Genomic DNA, 22,388 nt, shown 5'->3' on the forward strand with positions numbered 1-22,388 from the left:
TCCCTGGCGGCCCAGGGGTTAAGACTCCGAGCTTTCACTGCAGCGGGGCACAGGTTCGATCCCTGGCCGGAGAATTAAGGTCTTTCATGGTGTGACCAAAAGCTAGAAAGAAAGAGATAGAACTGGGTTCAGAGCCTGTATCAGTTACCCACTGCATGTAACAAACCTCTCCAGAATGTAGTGGCTTGAAACAAGGATTCCCTATTTCTCACCAGTCTGTAGGTCAACAGTGTGAGCTGGGATCAGCTCATTGGTTCGTCTGCTAGTCTCACCTGGAGGGCATTCTTGGGGCTACAGTCCTCTGCGGCTCCACTGGGGCTGACCTGTCTGAAATGGCCTCACTCCTGTATCTGGAAGCTGACGCTGGCCCTTGGCCAGGGCACGTGACTGCTCACCTCTCAGGAGGTCAGGCTGGGCAGCTTCACTGCATGGTGGTCTCTGGGCTCCAGGAGAGTGTAGGTGGAAGCTGCAAGCCCTCTAGCAGCCCAGCCTCCAAAGTGGCGCAGCCTGACTTCTGCCACAATTTATCGGTCAAGGCAAGTCATAGGCCAGCCCAGATCTAAAGAGCGAGGAAATAGATCCCACCTCTCAATGGGAGGCACTGCAGAGTTTGCATCCGTATTTAATCTACTATAGGCCAGAGGGTCCCAATAAATGACCGAAGCATGCCATTCTGCCCCCAGTAGGCCCACATCTCATATACCACCACCTTCTCCCTGAAACAAGCATTATAAAACGGTTGGAGTTCAGGAATTCCCTGGCAGTTCAGGGGTTAGGACTCCGCTTTCACTGTTGGGGGGCCTGGGTTCAATCCCTGGTCAACCCCACAAGCTTCAAGGTGTGGTAAAAAAAAAAAATCTGTTGGTGCTCATTTTGCAGACCAGGCTATAGACATTGATTGGTTAGGAATGGTGTTTGACTCATTGGCTGATTCCATTTTTAAAAAATTTATTTATTTGGCCTTAGTTGGAGCACATGGGATCTTCAATCTTTATCATGGCATGTGGGATCTAGCTCCCTGACCAAGGATTGTACCTGAGCCCCCTGCATTGGAAGCAAGCATCTTAGCAACTTGAGCACCAGGAAAGCCCCTGATTGCCTTCTGGATGATGGCCGCTAATATATCTCCCATCTCACATGCTGATCTTACAATGTGATGGTGAGGAGCCTCCACGGAGAGGTGAGGGTCTTATGTTCCCTCTCCTTGAAACTGGGTGGGCCTTTGAAATAGGTTTAACCGATAGAAAGGCACAGAAGTAATGTATTTGACTTCAAAGGCAAGATGGCAAAGAGCAATACAGCCTTCACCAAATTCTCTTGGTGAATTTGTCCTTGGACCCTAGCCGCCAAGCTATAAGGAAGCCAAAGTTTGGAGATGCCCTCTTTGGGTGTTCCAGCCAATAGCCCTAGTTAGGCCCCCAGCCATCAGCCAGCATCAACTGCCAAACACATGAGTGAACATTCTTTCAGATGATTCCACTCCTGGCTTTTGATTCTTTCAGCAGAGGCCTTTGAAGTCATGGAATAAAGATAAGCCATCCTCATTGTGCCATGTGTGAATGTGTGGCCCACAGAAATCAGGAGAGATAATAATGAGTATTGATTTTTTAAAAATAATTTTCTTTATTCATTTATGTGTGGCTGCGCTGGGTCTTCCTTGCTGCGCTGGCTTTTCTCTAGCTGCGGTGACCGGGGGCTACTCTCCTTTTTCGGTGTGCAGGCTTCTCGTTGTGGTGGCTTCTCTTGTTGCACAGCGCAGGCTTTTGGGTGGGCTTCAGTAGCTGCGGCTCATGGGCTCAGGAGTTGCCGCTCCTGGGCCCTCAAGTTCAGGCTCGAGAGTTGTGGCCCATGGGCTTGGTTGCTCCATGACATGTGAGATCTTCCCAGGCCAGGGATCGAACCCATGTCTCCTGCACTGGCAGATGGATTCTTTACCACTGAGCCACCAGGGAAGACTGATTATTGATGTTTTAAGCCACTAAGTTTTAGTGTAATCTGTTGCAGCAGGAGCTCGACAATAATGTAAGCTGTGGTAATAGAGACAAGAAAAAACAGTGGCTTAAACAAACTAACTCTCTCCTTTTCACTGAGAGAGTCTGGAAGTAGGAAACCCAGGGATGATATGGACATACCTATGATGTCATCAGAAGCCCAGGGTCTTTTTTTGTTTGGTTGGTTTTTTTGGCCACATCATGCAGCATGCAGGATCCTAGTTCCCCAGCCAGGGAAGCTTGGAACCACTGGACAACCAGAGAATATTTGTCTTCCCAGGGTCTTTTTTCTTGCTGTTCTATTATCCTCAGCACATGGCTACAATTCTCAAGGTCACCTCCTGATCCAAAGTAGCTACTGGAGTTCCAACGATCACATCTGCCTTCCAGGCTGAAGGCAGGATGAAGCAGAGAGGACAGAACTAGCCTTCACCAATATTGTTTCCATTTCGAGGAACGTTTTTAGAAATTCATTCCAAGACCTTCTGCTTATATCTCATACCCTAAAATTAAGTAACACAGCCACACCATATGTGCAAGGGAGGCTGGAAATGTTGCCTTTTAGCTGAGCTCATTGCCATCTAAAGTAAAACTGGGGTTCTGGTGTTGAGGAGAGGAGGAGAATGGATAGTGACTCGTAGGCTGATGGTTGGTGGCTGATGTGTTAGAGCAGGACAATGGAAGAGGGGTCTTCCCATGTTGGGGAGCTGGAGCTACACATTGGCCCGCAACCTGCTGCAGCCTCCTTGAATGTTTGGGGACCGTGGAATTTTCCATCTAAGTTGCTTCTGAACAAAGGATGGACTTCATTCCCTGTGAGACAGTGGGCTGATGTATGAGGAAAGCTCTGGTCTCTAACTTCACCCTCCCCAGGTGAACAGCAGGCAGCTGGACTTTTGCTAAAAATCTAACATGCAGCACTGAGCTTACCACTTCCTCCTTGACCACCTTGCATGGTTGCCCCAGTTTACTGGCAAATTCTTGGCATTGATGTTGAAGGCCTCAGCCACCTCTTCCACAGCTCTGCTTTGACCCCTACTTCATGCCTGGCACCCAAGCCTTTGTGTGGGTAGCTCCCACTGTCCAGAACACCTTCCACCCATCTCTGCCTGGGAGAATCCCACCCACCTTTAGCACTCTCATGGTGCCTTCGCAAGGACTAGAAAAGACTGTCCTTTATCCGGGCTTCCCAGGTGGCTCAGTGTTAAGGAATCCACCTGCCAGTCCAGGAGATACAGGAGACATGGGTTTGATCCCTGGGTCAGGAAGATTCCCCTAGAGGAGGAAATGGCAACCCACTCCAGTATTCTTGCCTGGGAAATCCTGTGGACAGAAGAGCCTGGTGGGCTACAATCCAAGGGGTTGCAAAAGAGTCAGATATGACTGGCTGAGCATGCACGCACACCCTTTATCCAGGTGGATGCAGCTCCCAGGGCTTGAGGAGTGGCGCACAGGTGGGATTCCAAGCACATGTGCCCCTTGCCCAGCAAACATCCTACAGAGCTGTACAGGGAGATGTCACTTTAAGGACCTCCCTAGGGAGGGAGGGAGGTCCTTCCTTTACCGGCTCTGTCCTGGACCCCACACCCTGATCTGGGGCTGGCTAGTTCCAGCTTTGTGTCCTCTGACCTGCTCAGTGCCCATTCCCTCAGACCCATGACACCAATAGCCATTCGGGGAACTGAGTTTGTGCCACAGACCATACCTCTCTCTTCCCACTTCGGGGACCAGTCACCCATCCCTTGGGCTTCCCAGGTGGCGCTAGTGGTAAAGAAGCTGCCTGCCAATGCAGGAGACATAAGAGATGCCGATCCAATCCCTGAGTCGGGAAAATCCCCTGAAGGAGGGTATGGCAACCCTGCAGTATGCTTGCCTGGAGAATCCCATGGACAGAGGAGCCTGGTGGGCTCCAGTCCATGGGGTCACAAACAGTCGGACACGACTGAGCAACTAAGCACAGCACCCCTCCCTTAGTCTTCAGCACACCCAGCAGCAGAATGGAAACCCCTGCTGGGCTGAAAGAGGGGCCACTTGGATAGTCCCTTGGAAATGACCCAGATGCCAGTAGATTGGAGTCAGCTACTCAGAGCAACTCAAACCTGAATCTCAGAGGCTCCAGCCTGGGCGGGGAGCTCACCCTCTCCTGGTGGTGCTGCAGCCACCCCACCCCTGGCACACCACTGCCACCCCCCAGACCCTGCCAGGCCCACTGTGTTTGTTGTGGTGGCCTCGAACCCACCACCAAGAAATGCACGAGAGAAGACATTCCATTTCATACCTTTTATTTTATCTGCATCTTCTCTGCCTTCTCCCTCCCCCACCGGCTCCTGAGAGGGGGTGGAAGCCCCAGTTGGAAGGGAAGGGACTACTCTCGCCTCCCTGGGGGAGGGACAGTGTCCCCTGGGCCAGGCCCCAGTGATGGAGGAAGCAGGGGCCTCCCTGGCAGAGCAAGGGCATCGTCCAAGAGGCTGTGGTCAGGGCTGAGACCCCTCGGATGCCCTGTGGCCCTGAGCCCCGTGTGTCATCAGGAAGGTGAAGAGCAGAGAAGTCAGGGGGCGATGAGAGGTGTGCGCGTGGCTGAGAGGTGGACACGGATGTCAGGGGCCAGGAGCAGAGACTAGGGAAAGCGGACTCGAGGGGGGGCCCTGAGAAGGAACCCCGGGTTATAGAGGCGACTGGGTGCGGGGGAAGGGTGCACCAGGGAAAGCAGGGGGTGGGGTGAGTGGGACACGGTTGTGCTCCAAGAACCAGGCTCCCGGTAGAGGGGCCGGGCTGCAGGGTCTGATCAGGGGCTGGCCCTGAGCAGAGGCCTGGCAGGGGAGGAGGACGGGGACCCTGGGTGGGGAGCGGGGCCGAGGCCGCGGTGCTGCCATAGCCAACTCTCCAGGTTCGTGGATGCCAGCCCAGCTGGGCGTGGCCCCAAACCACCAATTTGTGCTTCTGGGTTGCTTGAGGGCCCCCAACGCGGCCTCCACCGTGCCGAGAAGGGTCCATAGGCAGCCAGCCCTCTGCAGCGGGCAACTGCTGTCCCCAGGACTCCTCCCCCAGCCCAGGTTTTCTGGAAACTTCCTTTCCTGCCCAGCCTGGGAGGTCCCCCAAGCTAGATCACCTGCCATCGCAGGGGGTGGGACATGGTGGTGGTGGTGGCGGTGGAGGGGAGCCATGCTGGAACAGTTCCTAGACTCAACTGCGGGGGTGTCCCTTTGCCCTCCAGATGACCAGGGGTCACTGCACGCTTAGTCTAAGGGCTCCACCCCCACCCCCACCCCTCGTGTGCTGGTCTGGTTTCCCTCCTGTTTTGGACAGCAATCACTCAGGCATGGAAGCCCCTGGGGTGGGATGGTGGGGAGAGGGCCAGTCTGGGGGCCACGTGGGTCTCAGAGAGCACCCTGGCCGTCCCCCTGGCAGCCGCTGTCACCGTGGACGATGAGCACCGGGAAGTAAAGGGCGTCCTCATAGCACGGTGGGCTTTCCAGGGGCTCTGTGTCCTCCCCCCGGCGCCCCAGCGGCCCCCCGCTCAGGCTTCGGAAGACCCCCGGCGTGGCCCGACCCCCGGCTCCCAGCGAGAGGCGGCTGCGGCTGAAAGGCAGGCGGGGCCCGCTGGGCCGGGCGGGCGGCAGCGAGTTGCTGCTGACGGAGCGGCGGCAGCGCTGGCAGCCTCGGAGGTAGGCGCCCGAGCCGGCGCCCATGACCACGGCCTCCGAGTAGCTGGGCACCAGCTGCCGGTTGGAGCAGATGTGCCACTCGAGCTCGGTGAAGTCCACCGTGGCCACTCGGGAGAGCGGGGGCCCACTGGGCACGGCGCCGGGCGGGGGCGAGCTGGCGCCGAAGAGCTTCTCCACCTGGTAGTGGACGTGGGCCGTGCCGTAGGCCGCCACCACGCGCAGCGGCCAGGACAGCGTGGCCGCCGACACCAGCCAGAAGACCCAGGCGCGCGCGTACCAGGGCGGGCTGCGCGGGTCGGCGAACACCATGAGGGACTCGCGGAAGTCCACGTCCTTCAGGTGCATGCCCTCGCGGGCCTCCAGGTAGTCGTCCAGGCCCTCGTTGGCGCTGAAGAAGCGGGCCCGCTGGGTGAGGTACGAGGCCTCGGCCTCGGCGCTGCCGAAGCTGAAGCACTTGGTGAAGCGCAGCCGCGTGGCCGCGTGGTCGGCCAGGCCCACGAGCTCCTTGGAGACGTCGCGGACGCCGTGCGCCGAGTAGTCGAACTCGCCCCGCGCCGTGCGGCTGTCGGCCCTCTCGTGGTAGACCTGCGTGGTGGTGTAGGCGTCGCCGTTGCGGTAGCGGGTGATCTGGCGGGTGCGCCGCACGTAGTGGTAGCTGGTGGCCTTCCACCAGACGCAGGGCGGCGCCTGCTGCAGCCGGCGGATCAGGGCGAGCACGGTGCTGGCGTCGGTGCGCGGCGCCTGGCAGGACCGCACGTGACAGTGCCAGCACTCGGCCAGGTAGAGGAGGTAGAGGAGGGAGACGAAGGCCAGGGGGATGTACAGGTAGCCGTCGGAGCAGGGGCTGGCCGGGTAGGTGGGCGGTGGCCCCCCGCCTCCGCGGGCCAGGGCGGCCTCTGGCCCCAGGACCAGCCGAGGCACCGTGGCCAGGCGGCACCAGGCCACCACGGCGCCGCAGGCGTGGATGAGCAGGGTGAGAAGCAGGCACTTCCAGTGCGACTCGCGGCACAGAGAGCTTCCCAGGGACTGCTTCAGGGGCCGCTGCTGCAGAAGGGGCAATGAGAGGGGAGGCCTGGGTCAGCCCCGTGAAGGGGGTGGGGCTTCGCTCCCCACTTTCCAGAGGAGGAAACTGAGGCTCTGAGGGATGGAGGGGCTTGCTCCTGGCCTCACCCCTCTACCCAACTCACAGCAGAGCCGCAGGTCTCCAACTATGTGCCCTGAGCCTGGCCTCCACAGTGCCCTGTCTCCACTCAGTCAGGCGCATGTAGGAGAAAACAGATTCATCTCTGCCACCAGAGGGAAGGATACCCCAGCCCCTCAACGACTGGCTGTTGAGGAAACTGCCTTCTGGTCCTGACTTCACTCCCGATTTGCTGTGTGATTGCAGCCATATCCCTGCCCTCTCTGGGCACTGATTCCTGGACCTGGGGGTGTGGGGAGCCAGGGTGGCAGGGGGTCCTAGGAGTGGAGAGCCTAGGGGCAGCCTTAGGTGGCCGGGATTGGGTGCTGGCTCCACCACTGACTGTATGACTTGGCTAGTCCCCTCATCCTCTTTGGACCTCAGTTTCCTCATCTGTAAACTGGGATTGTTTACAGTCAACTGGGGTTGTGACAAGTCAAGGAGATCCTATGTGTGGAGATCTTAGCATAGAGTCTGGCCAATAGAATAAATATTATTCCCATTACTCTGCAATCCCTCTGGTCCATTGGTCTAACTAGGGATGGCAGGAGACTTGGGAGAGGCTTTTAAGTAAATGAGAAAGAGGAAGAGAGAGGTGTGAGTCTGGAGGGAGGGGAGCAGACGGAGCGCCATCCTCCACTCCCCATCTGCGCTGAGGGAGGGGGCTGGACACAGTGCAGGGCAGCAGGGACCACTCCCTGGCCCAGGGACTCAGGCACACCCTCCCTGGCAGAGCTTCCAGCCTGGCCCCCACTTTATCCCCAGATGCCCAGGGAGAGAAAAGAGGGAGGAGAGAAGGGGTGAAAAGGGGAAGAAGGAAGAGAAAACAGCATAGGTGGGCTTAAGGGGCCACTGTGTCCGCCACAGTCCCACCAGGCCCCGAGAGACCCAAGAGGAGAGGAACTGTCCCCAGCCCACCACAGGTGCCACCCCCCACCCCGACCTGCAGGGGCAGTCAGGTGCACATACCCTCATCCACCCCCAGAATTCACTCCACGCCACCCCACCCCAAGTTCATCAAAGAATCCACCCACCAGGAATGTGATCACTGCCTGTTTATCTGACAAACACCAGCCCTCACCAGTGCCCAGGGTACAACCTCCTTCCTCATGGTGACATGGTGCCAAGGTGTGTGTGCACCTGCCTCCCGCCCCGCCGGCCCAGGGCCCACCCACCGCAGGACACACAGAGGCACATACATGTTATACACTCACTGAAACCCAGGGACACACCTTACCTGTCATAGTGCACATCCCCCATCTCTACCCCTACTGCAACCTGACACCCACACCCTACAGACCCACCCACAACAGAGCTGCGCTCACACACACTCACTCATTAGCACTTCACCCAAGCCATGGGGGCCCCGGTCCCTCACCTGACTATAGGGCACAGATGTCCCATTCAAGGTGTGGGGAGCACCCACTGACATCCACACACCCACAAGCATCCTACATTCACCCAAACACACACATAGATCCACTCATCGCCTATCACCCGGACACCCCACACTGGGCCCCGCACCCCTGCAGATCCTCTTCCTCCTTAGGACTGAGGAGGGGCCGTTCTGAGGGTCCCAACCAGCAGGATGGGCCCTGGGTCCTCACCTCTGGGAGAGGGAGAAGGGGTACCCAGAGGCCACCTCCCTTCCTCTCCCCTCTTCCCTTTGCTCCCTGCCCCCCCCCCCCCCAGTCCCTGCTACTGCCGCTGCATTGCAGGCTCCGCCCCGGGCACCTCATGAACGGCCGGGCAGCCGGGCCGGGGGCCTGACCCGGGGGCTCTGGGGAAGACGGACAGCGCTGCAGAATGGGGAGGCGCAGGGGCCCGGTGCTGACGTCACAGGAGGGCGAGGCTGGATGAGGGGGCGTCGGGGGCGGGAGTTGTTCCCCATATCCCTTCCCAGCTGCCCCACCCCGACCCCCACGCGGGCCCCTAGGCCCCGAGACCCCTCGCAGGATGCAGATTACCCCAATGACGTCATTGACCATAAGGGCTCCGGACTTCCCTCCGCAGGCCCCGCTTTGGGGGTCGCCCGGGCTCTTCTCGCCCTCTCCCCTCTGCAGCCCCAGCTCCGGTCCCCCATCACCCGGCGCCGGTACCTCCTCCCGCAGCGGCTCGCCGTCCGGGGTGATCTCGGGCACGTCCCCGCTGTCGCCACCGCCGTCCTCGGGCATGGTGTCCTGGCTGCTTGGGCGGCCCCCGCCCGGGCCCGGGGCATGATAGGGGGGAGCGCGGAGGACTGCGGCGTGGCCCCGGAGGGCGTCCGCTCGGCTCAGCGGCCGCGGAGGGAGTGCGCGGAGCTCGAGCGCGGCGGCGGCAGTGGCGGCGGCGTTGGCGGCCGAGGTGCCCGGCGCCCCGCCCTCCTCTGACCCCGCCCCCACGGCACCCGCGGCGCCGCCGGCAGCGCCTGGCACCGCGGGCATTGCCCCCGCCCCCGAGAAGCCCAAGCTCGGCGGACGGACGCCTGGGTTCCCCTCCTGCCGCGCTCTCGCTTGCGACCTTGGATGAGTCCTTGCTTTCTGGAGCCTGAGTTACCCACGCTGTAAATAGAATCTCGAGGGTGGGTAGGTGGGTGGGTGCCGGCAGGGTCCTATCTCTGAGGAGTAGGCCCAGGTCTAAGCCCACTCAGATCCCATCTCTGAAGCCTCGCTTGTGGCGGTGGTACAAGGGGCAGTTACAGACCTGAATGCTGTTGTGAGCCTTATTAGCTGGACAGAGGCGCTGGGCTGTACTTGAAGTAGGCAAGCAGGAAGCCAGGACACCCTAGGCTTTGTGTCCTTGAGTTGGCACCCTCCACCCCAACCTCAGTTTTCCCACCTGTGAAATGGGTACAGGAAGGTGTTGGATTCAAGGCACATTCATCATGTGGAACAGGAACGTGGGATTTATCCTGCACGAGAGGACCCCCCTCCCAGGTACTGGTGGCCCCAGTGCCACTCCCTGACCCTCAGAGGCCTCAGATCTTCACATCTGACCCTGAGTCACAGCCTAGGCCCCAAGGTAGACAATCAGTGGGTAGGACATAGGGAGCTGCAATGCTGGGTGGATTTTGTTTTGTGATTTTTTTTTTTCCAAACAGTAACTCAAAGATCATCCTGTTCAATACCCCTACACATTTAAAGATGAAGTTAGTAACTGAAGTGATAGAGAGGAAAGGACTGAATCAGAATTTCATCCATTTATTTTTTTATTTATTGGGTGCACATGTTTATTGGTGTCATCTATATGCAAGTACTGTGAAGAATTCATAAGCATTGTGAAGACAAGTGTAGAAGTGGAGAATGACACAGGTCCTATTCTCATGATATTTACATCCAGGGCAAACTACTGCAGCCAGAGGGAGCCTGGAGCCTGGCCTCCAGCATCCATTCCAAGCCAGGTCAGGACTCTTCACTTTGTCTCTCTGAGAGGCACACGTTGAACTGATTCTTAAAGGATAATTAGGTTTGGGACAGGTGGATGTGAAGGGTAAGGACACACCAGGTGGAGGGGACTTCTGGGCAAAGGCACTGTGACTGGACCACATGGATTGAGTTTGGAGAGCAGGAAGGCCACCTGGTGTAACTGGACACTGGGCAGCTAACTAGAGGCAGGTCAAAGTGGCCCTGATCTTCCTTTGAAGAAGTGGTGGCTGGAAGTCTGTGAGAAGGGAGACCCCTGAAGACTGTCTTCAGGAGAAAGGAGTCCCTGAGGTCATGAGTGAAGCTTGGGGGTCTCACTTCGAGATGACTGCAGGGGTGAGAATGACTCAGGAGTTTCAACTGCAGCTTCTGGAGACGAACCAGCACACCTCCACTGACATCTTCTGGACCACGGGAGAGTCGATGGGACGAACCTAGTGTAGGATCCTATTCCAACTATTACCACCCAATTTCTGGGACTTCAGACCCGGACCTCGGTTTTCAATAGGTGCAATGGGTGTGTGTGTGTATGTGTGTGTGTGTCGAGAACCCAGGCCGGTGTAATGGGTTTGTGTGTCTGTATGGTGTGTGTGTGTCTACCCCGTGTGTGTATATGTGCTTGTGTGTGTGTAGAACCCGGGCCCTCCGAGCACCAGGCCCCTGGGGGTCTGCAGGATGGCAGCAGTAGCGGTAGGGAATTTCAGCACTAGACGACGGACAGCACCCGCGCGGAAAGGACGGGTGGGAGGCGGGAGGAGGAGTCAGAATCCCAGAGCTCGCTAGGCCCTACGGTCACTGCTCAGCCCCAGTTCCTACCAACAGCGCCTCCCCGTGCACCCCTCACCTCCACCTCTCCTGGAGTCAGTACTGGGAGTAGAATGGAGGACACGGAAGGAAAGCTAACGGTGAGAAGGAGAGGCAAAAGCCCGAGGGACAGGGCTTGATCACAGTTCCACCGTCCCAGTCCCTCTTGGAGTACGTCTCACGAGTGAAGCTTCCTTCCCGGACTCCAACCTCCGCCTGTTGTAGTCGTGGCAGGCCGACCGTCAACTGCCCCACTGCGCAGGCGCGGAAATAATTATACCTTTAGCCCATCTATTGGCTGCTCTGCCGCGAACTAATAAACCCACTATCCAATCAGAGAGAGGCTCCAATAGCTCCGCCTATCTCTCCCGGAAGTTGATTACTGCCGAATCCGCTTCGGCGAGGGCGCGCCAGCAGCCAATTGGGAGAGGGGAGGGGCGAGCCAGCGCTGCGGAGGAGCCAATGGCAGGCAGCAGGGGATGACGCACCCGACATGGCTGCTGTCGTCGGACAGTTCGGGGACGTGTCGGGCTTCTCGGTAACTTCGATCGGTGTCCAAGGAACGGAGCAGCTGCCTCGCTAGTATTCGTACCACGAGGCGACTCAGCGGGCCCTCGGAGAGAGCGACCATCGGGGCCATGGCTTATCACTCGGGCTACGGAGCCCACGGTGCGTGGGGCGCGGGGCGGGCGGGGCGCGGGCCGACCCGCCCGAGGACGGTCGGCGGCGCGGCCCGCTCACCCTGAGGGAGAGGGGCAGCCGTGACTGCTGCCCAGGGCGGCGAATGTCATTCGGATTCCTGCCCCGTGAAGCTCGGCCACGCGTCCCGGACTTCGCCCTCTGCCCAAACCCGAGATCAGATCGGGCGATGATAGCACTGTTGGGACCTCCCGTGCCCGACTCGGGCATGAATGGGGTCTGCCTCCCAAACTTCCCTTCCCAGCCATGACTCTGGTAGGATTCCTCACCAGTTCCTAGGGCCTCCGCGTTACCCAGCCGTCGCCTTTTCCACCCTTGTTCAAGGCGGGGATGTCCTCCCAGTTGTCTTCACCTAGCAAATTCAGCCTCCAAGATTCAGTTCAGAGATCAGTTCCCTTGAGGAGGCCCCCAGGAACCTTCAGGCGGGCAACCACTTCCAGGGGCTGCCTCAGTTCTTTCTTTCCCCACATTTAGCACCTCCAGAAAGAATCCCTCCTCACAGTTCTTTCTGGATTAGTTACTCCTCATCCAGCTAGTGTCCCTCACTGATTGCTTGGTGCTCCCAAGACCCATACAGGACTGTCCAGCCTGGGGAAGGGGCGGTGGTTTGGGCTTATGCTTGGTATTCCTGTCACCTGCAAACCCACAGGCTCCAAGCACAGGGCCCGGGCAGCTCCGGATCCCCCTCCCCTCTTCGATGACACAAGCGGTGGTTACTCCAGCCAGCCGGGGGGCTACCCAGCCCCAGGAGCCGACGTGGCCTTCAATGTCAACCACTTGCTTGGGGACCCAATGGCCAACATGGCTATGGCCTATGGCAGCTCCATCGCATCCCATGGGAAGGACATGATGAACAAGGAGGTGTGGCCCACCCCCAGGGCAAGGGTGGCAGGATTTCTGGCCAGGGCTGGGGCATCACGGGATCCCACCTAATCCGCACAGCAGCCTTCAGGGAAGGAGCAGACAGAGGAGCACCCTGAGGTTCTGGGTGCAGCTCTTCCACAGCCTCCTCTCTCCCCTCCTAGCTGCACCGTTTTGTGTCTGTGAACAAACTGAAGTATTTTTTCGCTGTGGACACAGCCTATGTGGCTAAGAAGCTAGGGCTGCTGGTCTTCCCCTACACACACCAGGTGAGCTGCCTAGCAGAGGAGCTGGTGGGCCCCTCTGCCTCCCGCCTCCTACCCCAGAGCCTGGCCCCCAGATCTCAGCCCCCTCCTTTGCTCTCTTGTCTGCTCCTCCTCACCTGGCCGCTGCTGCCACCTCCAGAACTGGGAAGTGCAGTACAGTCGTGATGTGCCTCTGCCCCCACGGCAAGACCTCAACGCCCCCGATCTCTATATCCCCAGTGAGTCTTTGACCTGGGCTGGGGGATGTGGTGGGGGGACTTGTGCCTTGAGGCACCAATGAGGAGAGACAAGCTCATGTGCTGGTTCAGCATCTGCTCTTGGTGATCTTGTGTGTGGCTTTTGTGATGTCCCTAGACACCAGGTAGACAGAATGGGGTGACCAGCCGCTTCCTGGGTGTGCTCCCAGGATAGTCCCCTTTGCGACCTCCCTGCCACCTGACCTGGACCATGTCCCTCCCCAGCCTGGAGCCCGAGGTGTAGACCTGGCTCGGCAACTTTCAGCTATGGGACCTCACGGGGCTCCTTGCATGCTCCTGAAGAAGCTGGAATAAAAACAGTTCCTACCACAGAGAACTGTGGTAGACATTCAGTGAGATGTGTGTGCTCAGCCAGCACTTGGCACACACGAAGCACACAGTAAATATACGCTGTTATCACCGTGCTACTTGTCCTCCAAGGCCTGCGCCAGTATCCCCTCCTCTGAGGACGTGGGCACTCCCTCTGGGTTCCCACAACCACCTGTCCGCATGGCATGGGTCAGGCCGCCCACACCGCACTGTGTTCAGCAGACACCGCGTCTGACTCCTCTCCCTGCACAAGGCACGGCCCCTGGTGGACATGCTGGAGGAGGGGAGTATGCCCGGGCTGGCTCCCAAAAGGGCAGCCAGACAGCCCAGGTGCCCTGGGAGATCCATGGTTCCTCTTCCCTCCTTCATTCCATTTCCCTCTCAGAGTCACTGCCATTCCCGTTTTACACACTGAAGCCAAGGCTCGGAGAGGTTTGAGCATCTTTGAGGACACACAGCTCACAGGTGGTAGAGCTAGTTTCCTGACTCCAGACACTATGCCCTCTTGTGGGTACATCAGTTTTAGGGCTATCAGAGGGCAGAAGACAGGACTGATGAGTTTAAATTGCTTTGAAAAGGCAGCTGCCATCTTAGCTTTTGTGAAAATAGCAGAGGTGACTTTGGCACACGAGGTAGTTTCTGAGACACAGCAGGAAGCTTTGGTGAGTTTCTTAGTATAGGAGAGGGCTTGGAGGTCCTGAGAGAAGGACATTTATACAACAGGAGGGCTCAGCAGGAAAAGGCCTCCCAAGCAGGGCACTGGGGGTCTGAGGGTAGAGGTGAAGCATGTGGGGATATTCAGGGAAGGAAGTATGGGGGTGTCAGTGGCTCTGAATACCTGGGGATGGGGTGTGGGGGCTCTGGTTGAGGAAACCAGGCTGATGGCATCTCTCTGGCTCTTGGCAGCAATGGCCTTCATCACCTACGTGCTGCTGGCTGGGATGGCACTAGGCATTCAGAAAAGGTCAGTGCCAATCCATCCCGATTCCCATCATTTCCCCACTCCTGACTCCACTCCCCACCTCCCTGGGGGATCTGTGCCAACTCCCAAGTCCATCCATGCCCCTAGTCTCACCCCTGCCTTAGGACGGCTGGTTCGGGACTCCCTTCACCTCACCCCCACATGGCCACAGGTTCTCCCCGGAGGTGCTGGGCCTGTGTGCAAGCACAGCGCTGGTGTGGGTTGTGATGGAAGTGCTGGCCCTGCTCCTGGGCATCTACCTGGCCACCGTGCGCAGCGACCTGAGTACCTTCCACCTGCTGGCCTACAGCGGCTACAAATATGTGGGGTGAGCACCTGTGGGCCAAGCAGGAGGCTGCCTGCTTCCTGGGGTTCCTGGCCTGCCCACTGGTAGCCTCGAACTGTGACTCTGGATCCCCTCTGCCCACCCAGCTCTTCTCTATTAGAGGGAGTGCCTGTTTTCAGCAGCCTCCTCAGGAGCCGGTGGTGTTGCTCAGGAATGTGCTAGAGTCACCCGGGAGCTCCGGGGAGAAGGGTGAGCTGGGGTGGTGAAGGGGGTCTTGGATCCAGGTCTGAGGACCGAGTCCTGGCCTTCCCAATTCATTCTGAGTCTAGGTCCCTGGCAGGGGGTGGGGTGCAGACTGGGGGGTAAAGGACCCCAGTGATGGTAGCTGGGGTCTAGGCTGGGCTCTGGGGCAGTCTCAGGCCTGGACCCTCGGGGTCTCCAGTCTTTTCTTCCTCCCTCCTGCCCCCGCCCCCTGTAGGATGATCCTCAGTGTCCTCATGGGCCTGCTCTTCGGCAGCGATGGCTACTACGTTGCGCTGGCCTGGACTTCGTCCGCGCTCATGTACTTCATTGTGAGTCTGAGGCTGGCCCCTCTTTGCCTGGGGTCGGAGCTGCAGACAGGCCTTCTCCTCCCGGCGCAACTTTAGCTCTCTCCTTTCTTCCAGGTGCGCTCTTTGCGAACAGCAGTCCTGGGACCCGACAGCATAGGGGGCCCGGCCCCCCGACAACGTCTCCAGCTCTACCTGACACTGGGAGCTGCAGCCTTTCAGCCCCTTATCATATACTGGCTGACTTTTCACCTGGTCCGGTGACCCCCATCCCTGCTGGCACTGATTTTTCCATACATTGAAGATTTGATTTCCTTGATTCTGTTTGACCCTGTTTCTGGGGCTTGTGGGGGTGATTTGCTAACACTTCTCGGGCTTTGCATTGGCCAGGGGACTGGGACCGCCACTTTTTTCCAAGGAGGGGGATCCAGGGAGGTCTTCCTGGAGTCGGTGGCCTTGATACTGCCTTGGAAGGCAGATGGAAGTGTTTCAACAGAAATAGTTGTTTATATGTGGCTGGGAAAGTGAAGTGGAAGCAGGCAGCTGCTAAAGAGATCTCGAAGGCCTCTGATCCATCTGAGGAGGTCCTAGAGGGGTATGTAGGCTAGTGGGGTGCTTCCCCCTCTTTCCCCCATCTCCTCTTTAAGCCTTTTAGGAGCAGAACTGGGGCCCATGTGTTTGCAGTAGTTTATTCATATTTTGTCACAAATGGCCGGGGAGGGGGTGCCGTACTCCTCCAGGCAACATAGAAAATAGGTTCAAGAGACTGGGTAGGCTGGGGTTGGGGCAAGTAGGGACAGGAAAGGGTCTGGAGAGAGAGCCTGGGGGAGGGGAGAGGGCAGACTAGGGGTGGGGCTGCCCCCCTGCTGAGCCTGCTCATTCCCGGTGTGGGTACCCCCCACCTGCAGGGGGAGCCTCAAGGTGGGGGGTGGAGGGGGCGGCCCAGAACTTCCAGGGTCAAGCCCTGCACCTTGGCAGGGCCTAAATTCCCCTGAAGAGGACAAGGCCGGAGGTCCCACCCCTTCCAGGACTGACTGCCATGCCCACAGGCTGGCAGAGGAGCTCCTGCCCCTGTTGAGAGCTCTGCCCAGCCCTAGTCCAAGGGGAGGGGGCTCTGAAGGCGGGAAGTCCCCGCAGCAGCAGTTTGGGGGGTGGAGAGGAGGCTGGGGGCACCAGTGCCCCCTCCCTCCCCAGGGCTGAGGCCTCTGCGGCCCAGGGGCAGGGCTGGGGGTGCACAGGCGTCCGGTCCGTTCTGGGCTCGCTCCCTGGCCGGCTTCCCCCTTAGAAACTCACCAACGTATAAACCATACTGTGGGAAGACACGGCAGTGAGCCAAGTCACAAGCGCGCCCGACTACCGTCCACCCACCCTGTTGCACCCCAGTTATCAAGGGCAAAGGGCCTGAACTTGGGGCCCAACCATCCCTGGGATTGAAGGGATGGTGCCTGGCACATCCCTTCCCTGACTCTGACTGTAGCGGGCAGGGCCTCACCTGTACAGGTAATAGAAGAAGGAGAGCAGGTAGAAGGCAAGTTTGCACCAGGACTCCTTCTGGCAGTAGTTGAGGATGTCGGCATTCATGATGGAGACGGCGTCATACATGACCTCAGAGCCATCTGCAGGGCGGTGGAAGTACCTGGGGGGAGGGAGGGGTCTGAGTGCCCACCCTCAAGCCTCCCAACCACATCCTGCCGGCTCCCCCATCTCCCCCTCCCAAAGGCGGCGGCTGCCCTCACCTCCAGAGGTGGTAGAAGAGGAGGGGGATGTTGAGGCCCAGGGTCACCCACTCAGCTGCACACAGAAACATCAGACAGAAGAGGCCGTGGATGGAGTATTCTGGGACCACCAGCTGGGGAGTGAGGGTGAGAGGTCAGCGGCCAGGTGCTAGGACAGATCCAAGCTTCAAGGGTCCTTGGGAGGTGCCCACCCACCATGACCTCTGTGATTAAAAGGGCTTCTAGCCTCCCACTCCCTCCCACGTGGCAGAGCGGATCAAACAGGCCGCAGAGGAGCAAAGCCTGGCTCTGGGTCACAGTGGGGCTGCGCTGGACTAGGAGCCTTCCGCCCCTAACCCTGACACTGACCTTCCTCAGTAGGCAGCAAATGCGTTCGATATTTTTTAAACGCTCGCGCTGTCGGGGAGGAAAAGACAGCAATGGTGAACGGGGAGGAAAAGACAGCAATGGTGAACGTGAAGGAGCGGGCACTGGATGCGCCCCGCCGCACTCCCACGCTCCCCACTCCCTGCACGTGGCCACCGGGGGGCGCCAGAGCAGGCTCTGCGGCGTTTTCGGCGGCGCGGCAGGAAAGCAGCCGCGCGGTCCCCATAGCGACCGTCACCATGGAGGGATCTTCACCCGCGTCTCCACGGCAACGGCCCAGAGCCCGGCAACGGCTGCCCCGCCAGGAGGAACCCGAGCCCTAAGCCCGCGCCAGGTGTTTGCTGGGGGCGGGGACAGACAAGAGGAAGGAGCACGGCCACCGCCCCCCACACACACCCCCGTCTTCCCGTCTTCCCTTCTTCCCGCCGCCCTCCACCCGCGACATATGGAAAGACAGACGGACGGACACACCTCGGCACAGCACATGTATCACTTACTGCCCGCGCTGGGTTGCCCTGGTCGATAGGGTTCTTGAAGTCAGTCCGCAGCTCGTCAAAGGCTATGATCTGGGGGAGGGGCGTATGCCCGTCAGGGTTGGGGCAACAGCTTATGGCCCTCCCACCCATTCGTCTCTGGTGTGAGATTCACACATGGGGATCGACCCAGATGAAGCTTGCCGCAAAGGTAGAGAAACAGGCCCAGAGAGGGGGCCTGGCCCAAGGCCACACAACAGTTTGGGATGGAATTCTAGTGTGCTGACGCGCACTTCAGAACATGTCCACTACACCTCCATCCAAAACATCCCAAGAGATACTGTCTTGTCTGCAGGCCCTGTGCTGAACACTGGGCCCCAGAAGCCTGGGACACAGCCCCTGTCTGGGAGGAGCCTCAGGCTTAGAAGGACAACTGTGAACTGCATTCCAGGGTGATCGGGGCTGCACAGAAATTGGGGTGGGTGCCTGATCCAGCGTGGGGTGGGGTGGGGAGTTCAGGCTGGACTCGGAGCAGGTGTTTGTCTGGTGAACAAATGGGGGGAAGGGCAGTGGGAACAGCAGGTACAGTGGCAGAAGGTTGGAAGAACAAGGAACATTCAGGAAGCTGTAGGTTCTATGGGGCTAGAGTGAAAGTGTAAGGTGAGTGGGAATGGTGAACAATGGGCTGGAGTGGTCAGCAGCGCCAGACGTGGAGGCCTTGTAAGGTGGGACCAGATATTTGGACTTGAACACAAACGTACAGGGGAGCCATTGAGGGGTAGAAAGCAGCAGAGCGAGGGCCGTCAGGGTGATGTTCTAGGGCTCAACGAGCAGGAAGTACATACTGGCCAACAGTCCCCGCCAAGACATACACGATGCTTCCTTTATGCCAACAGGCTTTATGTTTAATGCTTGCAACAGCATGATGATGTAGGAGCTGTATTATCACTTTCATTTTGCAGATGAGGAAACTGAGATAGATTAAATGACTTGTCCAAGGCCACATAGCTAGTTAGTGGCAAGCCAGGATTCTAAACCACTTGGATTCCAGAGTTAAAATTGTAAACACTTTACTACACTCAAGCCAGACCAGTCAGGGGACTTTTGGATGTTTGGGGTGCAGGCTGGGTGCTGGGGGCGGGTAGGCGAGGCATGGCGATCCGAGTGAAGAGAGGGCAGTGGGGATGCAGAGGGGTGGATGGGCTCCAGAGCTATTTAGAAGCCAGACTCCGGAGGGCTTGAATGGCAGTGAAGAAGAGGCAGAGGGGCCCAAGGAGACTTCGGGTGTTCGGGCATCTGGTGGTGGGCCCTGTCTTCATTGGGATGGGAACTCTTGAGGGAGCAGGTGTTTCAGAGGATGACGAGATGGATGTGAGGGGAGCTGGCCTGGGAGGAAGGCTGGCAGAGGAGCCTTCTGGGGTCCCCTCCCCTCAGCACCAGCCCCAGGATGAAGCAGTGGGCCCACCACCCCCAAGCATCCCAGACCCCATAAGGCTCGAAGCGAGAGAACATGGGCTTCCTGGAGGGAGCTGGGGCCATCTGGAGCAGCTCCCCCAATTCTCCCCCAACTCTGGGCAGCCGCCTGCCTGTTAGGCACAGCAATGGGGTCCAGCAGGGAGCGGAAGGGTGCCGTCTGTCTGCCCCAGAGCTGGCACCACCAGCAGGCAGCGGGTGTTGTGCCTCCCACCCCCCAGGCTGCCTGGCGCTGACTCAGCCCCCTGGAACAAACAACCCCCCCATGGTGACAGCAGACACGCGTCACTCACCACCAGGGTTGCCTAGTGACCAGCGGGGCCTGGGCTCAGGGTCTGTGGTGGGATCTGGGGTCCTGCCCTGGAAGGTTCTAATTCTTACCAATTTGGATTGAGAACCACACCTCCTCTCCCCACCCGCACACCCCTTGGCAAGCCTTGCCCTGGACTTACATACACTCGGCCTCATGTACAACAAGCCTACTTTACCAATGAGGAAATGGACGCAGGACGAGAGACTTGCTATGACTGCCCAGCTAAACAGCTGAGCGAACACAGTGCCTGAGATGTAGTACGTACTCAATAAACATTTTCTGAGAACGCCTGCGCCCTTTTTTCCAGCCTGGGAGCCCCACAGGAGCAAAGCCCGAGTCTTATTCATCCTAGTCTTCCCCAGAGCCACCCAGAGCCTGGTTCTCAGGAGCATGGACATGCTGAATGGAGGACTGCTCTGAGGACCCCCAGAGGACAGGGACCCCCACAGAGGCTGTAGGAGGCCTCTGGATGGGGAAAGGCCCAGAAAGGGGTTTCTTGAATTCCAGGAGACTTTCTTCCAGGAGCTGGTTAGCTCTGTGTGCCCAGCCTGTGACTCTCAATTCCTTCCAGTCCTCAGGACTCCAGCCACCACCCCACAGGATAGTCCAAGGCCCTGGCATGAGACAGAAGGCTCAGGGAGATCAAGAGGGATCCAGGGGAGATGCAGGAAGAGGAAGACAAACAGAGAAGCAGGCAGAGGAAAGAAAAAGCAACTGAGAGGCCCACAGAAAGAGGCAAAGTCAAGGGGAGAGATGGCCGCAGAGTGGGGGTGTGTCTGAAGGTGCCTATAGGGGCTCACTCCTCACACAGGAGGGGTGCAGTCAGAGTCCATGGAATCCTGGTGTAAAAGAGACAGGTGGCAGGGGGGCAGCAGGGGATGATGAGGGAGAGATGGGTCAAGAGCCAGGGAGGATCATGGAGCAGGCAGGCAGCAGGTCCCAGGAAAAGAAGGGAGTGATGAAGTGGGGAGACCCAGAGAGAAGCTGGTAAGGCAATGGGAAGGAAGAGGATGGAAGGGGGACTAGAGAGAGGGCTGGCAGGGCACAAAGCGATGACCGGGGAGGTGTGCGCTGGACGTACAAGCAGAGGATGCGGAGCGGAGTGGGCCAGGGCCAAGATGCACAGGCTGGGCGGAGGGGATGGGGTGGTGGCCGAAACCTCAGGGGACAGAGGAGAAGAAAGGGCAGTAAAGAGGGGGGCAGGGGTCCCAAAAAAGAAGCTGGAGGCTGACTGACAGTTCTGCAGTGATGGAAGGGAGACAGGCAGGGGAGGAGAAGGCCCCAGAGAGTGGGGGAGAGGGACCCTCTCTCAGGGAAGGCAATCAGCATAAGGGATGAGAAACGGACATTTCGAAGAACCAGGTGTGAGGCAAGGCCGGAGCGAGGAGCGAGAGACAGACCCAGAGAGACAGGAGACAAAGAGGAAAGTGGGGGCAGGAAGAGGAGGAAAGCTGGAAGTGCGGAGAAAACCTAGTGGGGGGAAGTCCAGACAGGAGGGGGCAGGGAAACCCAAGGTGAGCTGGTTAGATCTCTGGGGCTGCTTACAGCCAATCGATGCAGGGTCCTGAGTGGGGGTGGGGGCTTGGGGTGGGACGGGAAAGGGTTAATGGGCTTTGCGATCTGTGGGTCCTGTAAACAGATGCAGTTGCCATAGCAACCAGCTCCATCACTCTGGCTGGAAAAACCCACAAAGGGGGTGGGGAGAGCAGACAGACAAACTGCCCGTTGGACAACGGGGGCGACTAAATGGTTGGGGAGGGGGGGCGGGAAACAGGAGGAGGCAAAGTAGCAAGAATCCCAGAATTTCGCCTCACACCCCAAGGCTGCATGGGGCAGGGCAGGGGGGTCAGGGACCCACTGACATACCCACAGACAGGCGGGGGCGGCGGAGAAAGGGGGCCCCCCCGGAAAGGAAGCTGATGATGAGGGGGGTGTTCATGGGGTGAACAGCAGCCGACTGATGGGCGATAGCGGAGAGAAGGCTCCAAGTTTCTCCGGGCCCTGAGACCATCCATCCGTCCCCCTCCCATTCCCTGTGCCCCTGCCCCCACCCCGCCCCCAGCCCCAGCCCGGCCTTACGTGCCAGATGACAAAGAAGATGAGGGAGGCGCACAGCACCAGGGTGAGCATGTAGCAGAACGCGGCGAAGGTGAACGCCATGGCCCCCGCGCCGGGCGGCGGCCCGGGGGGCGCCAGCGCGGGGCCCGGGCGCAAGGGGACGCCCCCCCGGCCCGCGCTTAGGGCCGGCCGGGCATGGCCCGCAGGGCTCGGGCGCGGGCTCGGGGGGCGCGGGCAGCGCGGCCTGGTTTGGGTCCGCGGGGCCGTGGGGCACCCAGGGCGCGGGCCGGTGGGCTCGGGGGGCGCGTCCGCTGCCGGCTGCCCGGGCCCCGATCGCTCATCCTGCGATCCCTCGCCCGCGGCTCCCTCGCTCACCAGCCCGCGAAGCCGGCGGGGCGGAGCCGGGGGCGGGGCCGCCGTGCGAGCAGCCTCGGGCGGGCGGGGCCGGGTCTCTGTGCGCCCCTCCGCCAGCCCGGCCTGGGCGCCACCCCCGCCCCAACCTCAGGGACACGTAAGCATGGACGCACATGCCCGGCATACCCCCCTTTCCCCACAACCACACAACGAACCCACCGCAGCCACACTCGGACGGGCTCACACGGGCTCAGACGGGCGCACACACTGTTCTCACACACCGGCCAGGAGGCTGGGCTGAGGTCTGAAGTGCAAAGCGCTTGTCACTGTCCGTCCACCGTCCGTGTGAGGGGCAGACGCACCTGGCTTGAACCCAGAACAAGCCAG

General features: G+C 59.3%; 3 protein-coding genes across 4 annotated transcripts; 1 reads left to right on the forward strand and 2 right to left on the reverse strand.

Annotated features, from left to right (window-relative positions):
• Window positions 1-5,368: 5,368 nt before the first annotated feature.
• On the reverse strand, window positions 5,369-9,010 carry TMEM151A (transmembrane protein 151A). The gene is made up of 2 exons (XM_068979190.1): window positions 8,936-9,010; window positions 5,369-6,700 (listed from the first exon to the last, which is right to left on the reverse strand). Exons 1-2 carry the CDS (start codon window positions 9,008-9,010, stop codon window positions 5,369-5,371), a joined length of 1,407 nt encoding a protein of 468 aa, XP_068835291.1.
• A 2,534-nt stretch (window positions 9,011-11,544) lies between these two features.
• On the forward strand, window positions 11,545-15,510 carry YIF1A (Yip1 interacting factor homolog A, membrane trafficking protein). 2 transcript variants are annotated; one of them, XM_068977701.1, is made up of 8 exons: window positions 11,545-11,710; window positions 12,390-12,601; window positions 12,766-12,870; window positions 13,007-13,085; window positions 14,340-14,397; window positions 14,567-14,722; window positions 15,159-15,252; window positions 15,346-15,510. In XM_068977701.1, exons 1-8 carry the CDS (start codon window positions 11,680-11,682, stop codon window positions 15,490-15,492), a joined length of 882 nt encoding a protein of 293 aa, XP_068833802.1. In that variant the 5' UTR covers window positions 11,545-11,679; the 3' UTR covers window positions 15,493-15,510. The 2 variants fall into 2 exon arrangements, with proteins under 2 accessions (XP_068833802.1, XP_068833803.1); XM_068977702.1 differs by lacking the exon at window positions 14,567-14,722.
• Window positions 15,511-16,509: 999 nt separating this feature from the next.
• CNIH2 (cornichon family AMPA receptor auxiliary protein 2) lies at window positions 16,510-21,749 on the reverse strand. The gene is made up of 6 exons (XM_068978791.1): window positions 21,669-21,749; window positions 17,828-17,896; window positions 17,313-17,360; window positions 16,965-17,077; window positions 16,721-16,864; window positions 16,510-16,537 (listed from the first exon to the last, which is right to left on the reverse strand). The coding sequence occupies exons 1-6, from the start codon at window positions 21,747-21,749 to the stop codon at window positions 16,510-16,512; spliced, it is 483 nt and encodes a 160-aa protein (XP_068834892.1).
• Between the last annotated feature and the right edge of the window lie 639 nt (window positions 21,750-22,388).

The sequence above is a fragment of the Capricornis sumatraensis genome, chromosome 8, assembly GCF_032405125.1.
Source record: "Capricornis sumatraensis isolate serow.1 chromosome 8, serow.2, whole genome shotgun sequence".
Taxonomy (NCBI): domain Eukaryota; kingdom Metazoa; phylum Chordata; class Mammalia; order Artiodactyla; family Bovidae; genus Capricornis; species Capricornis sumatraensis.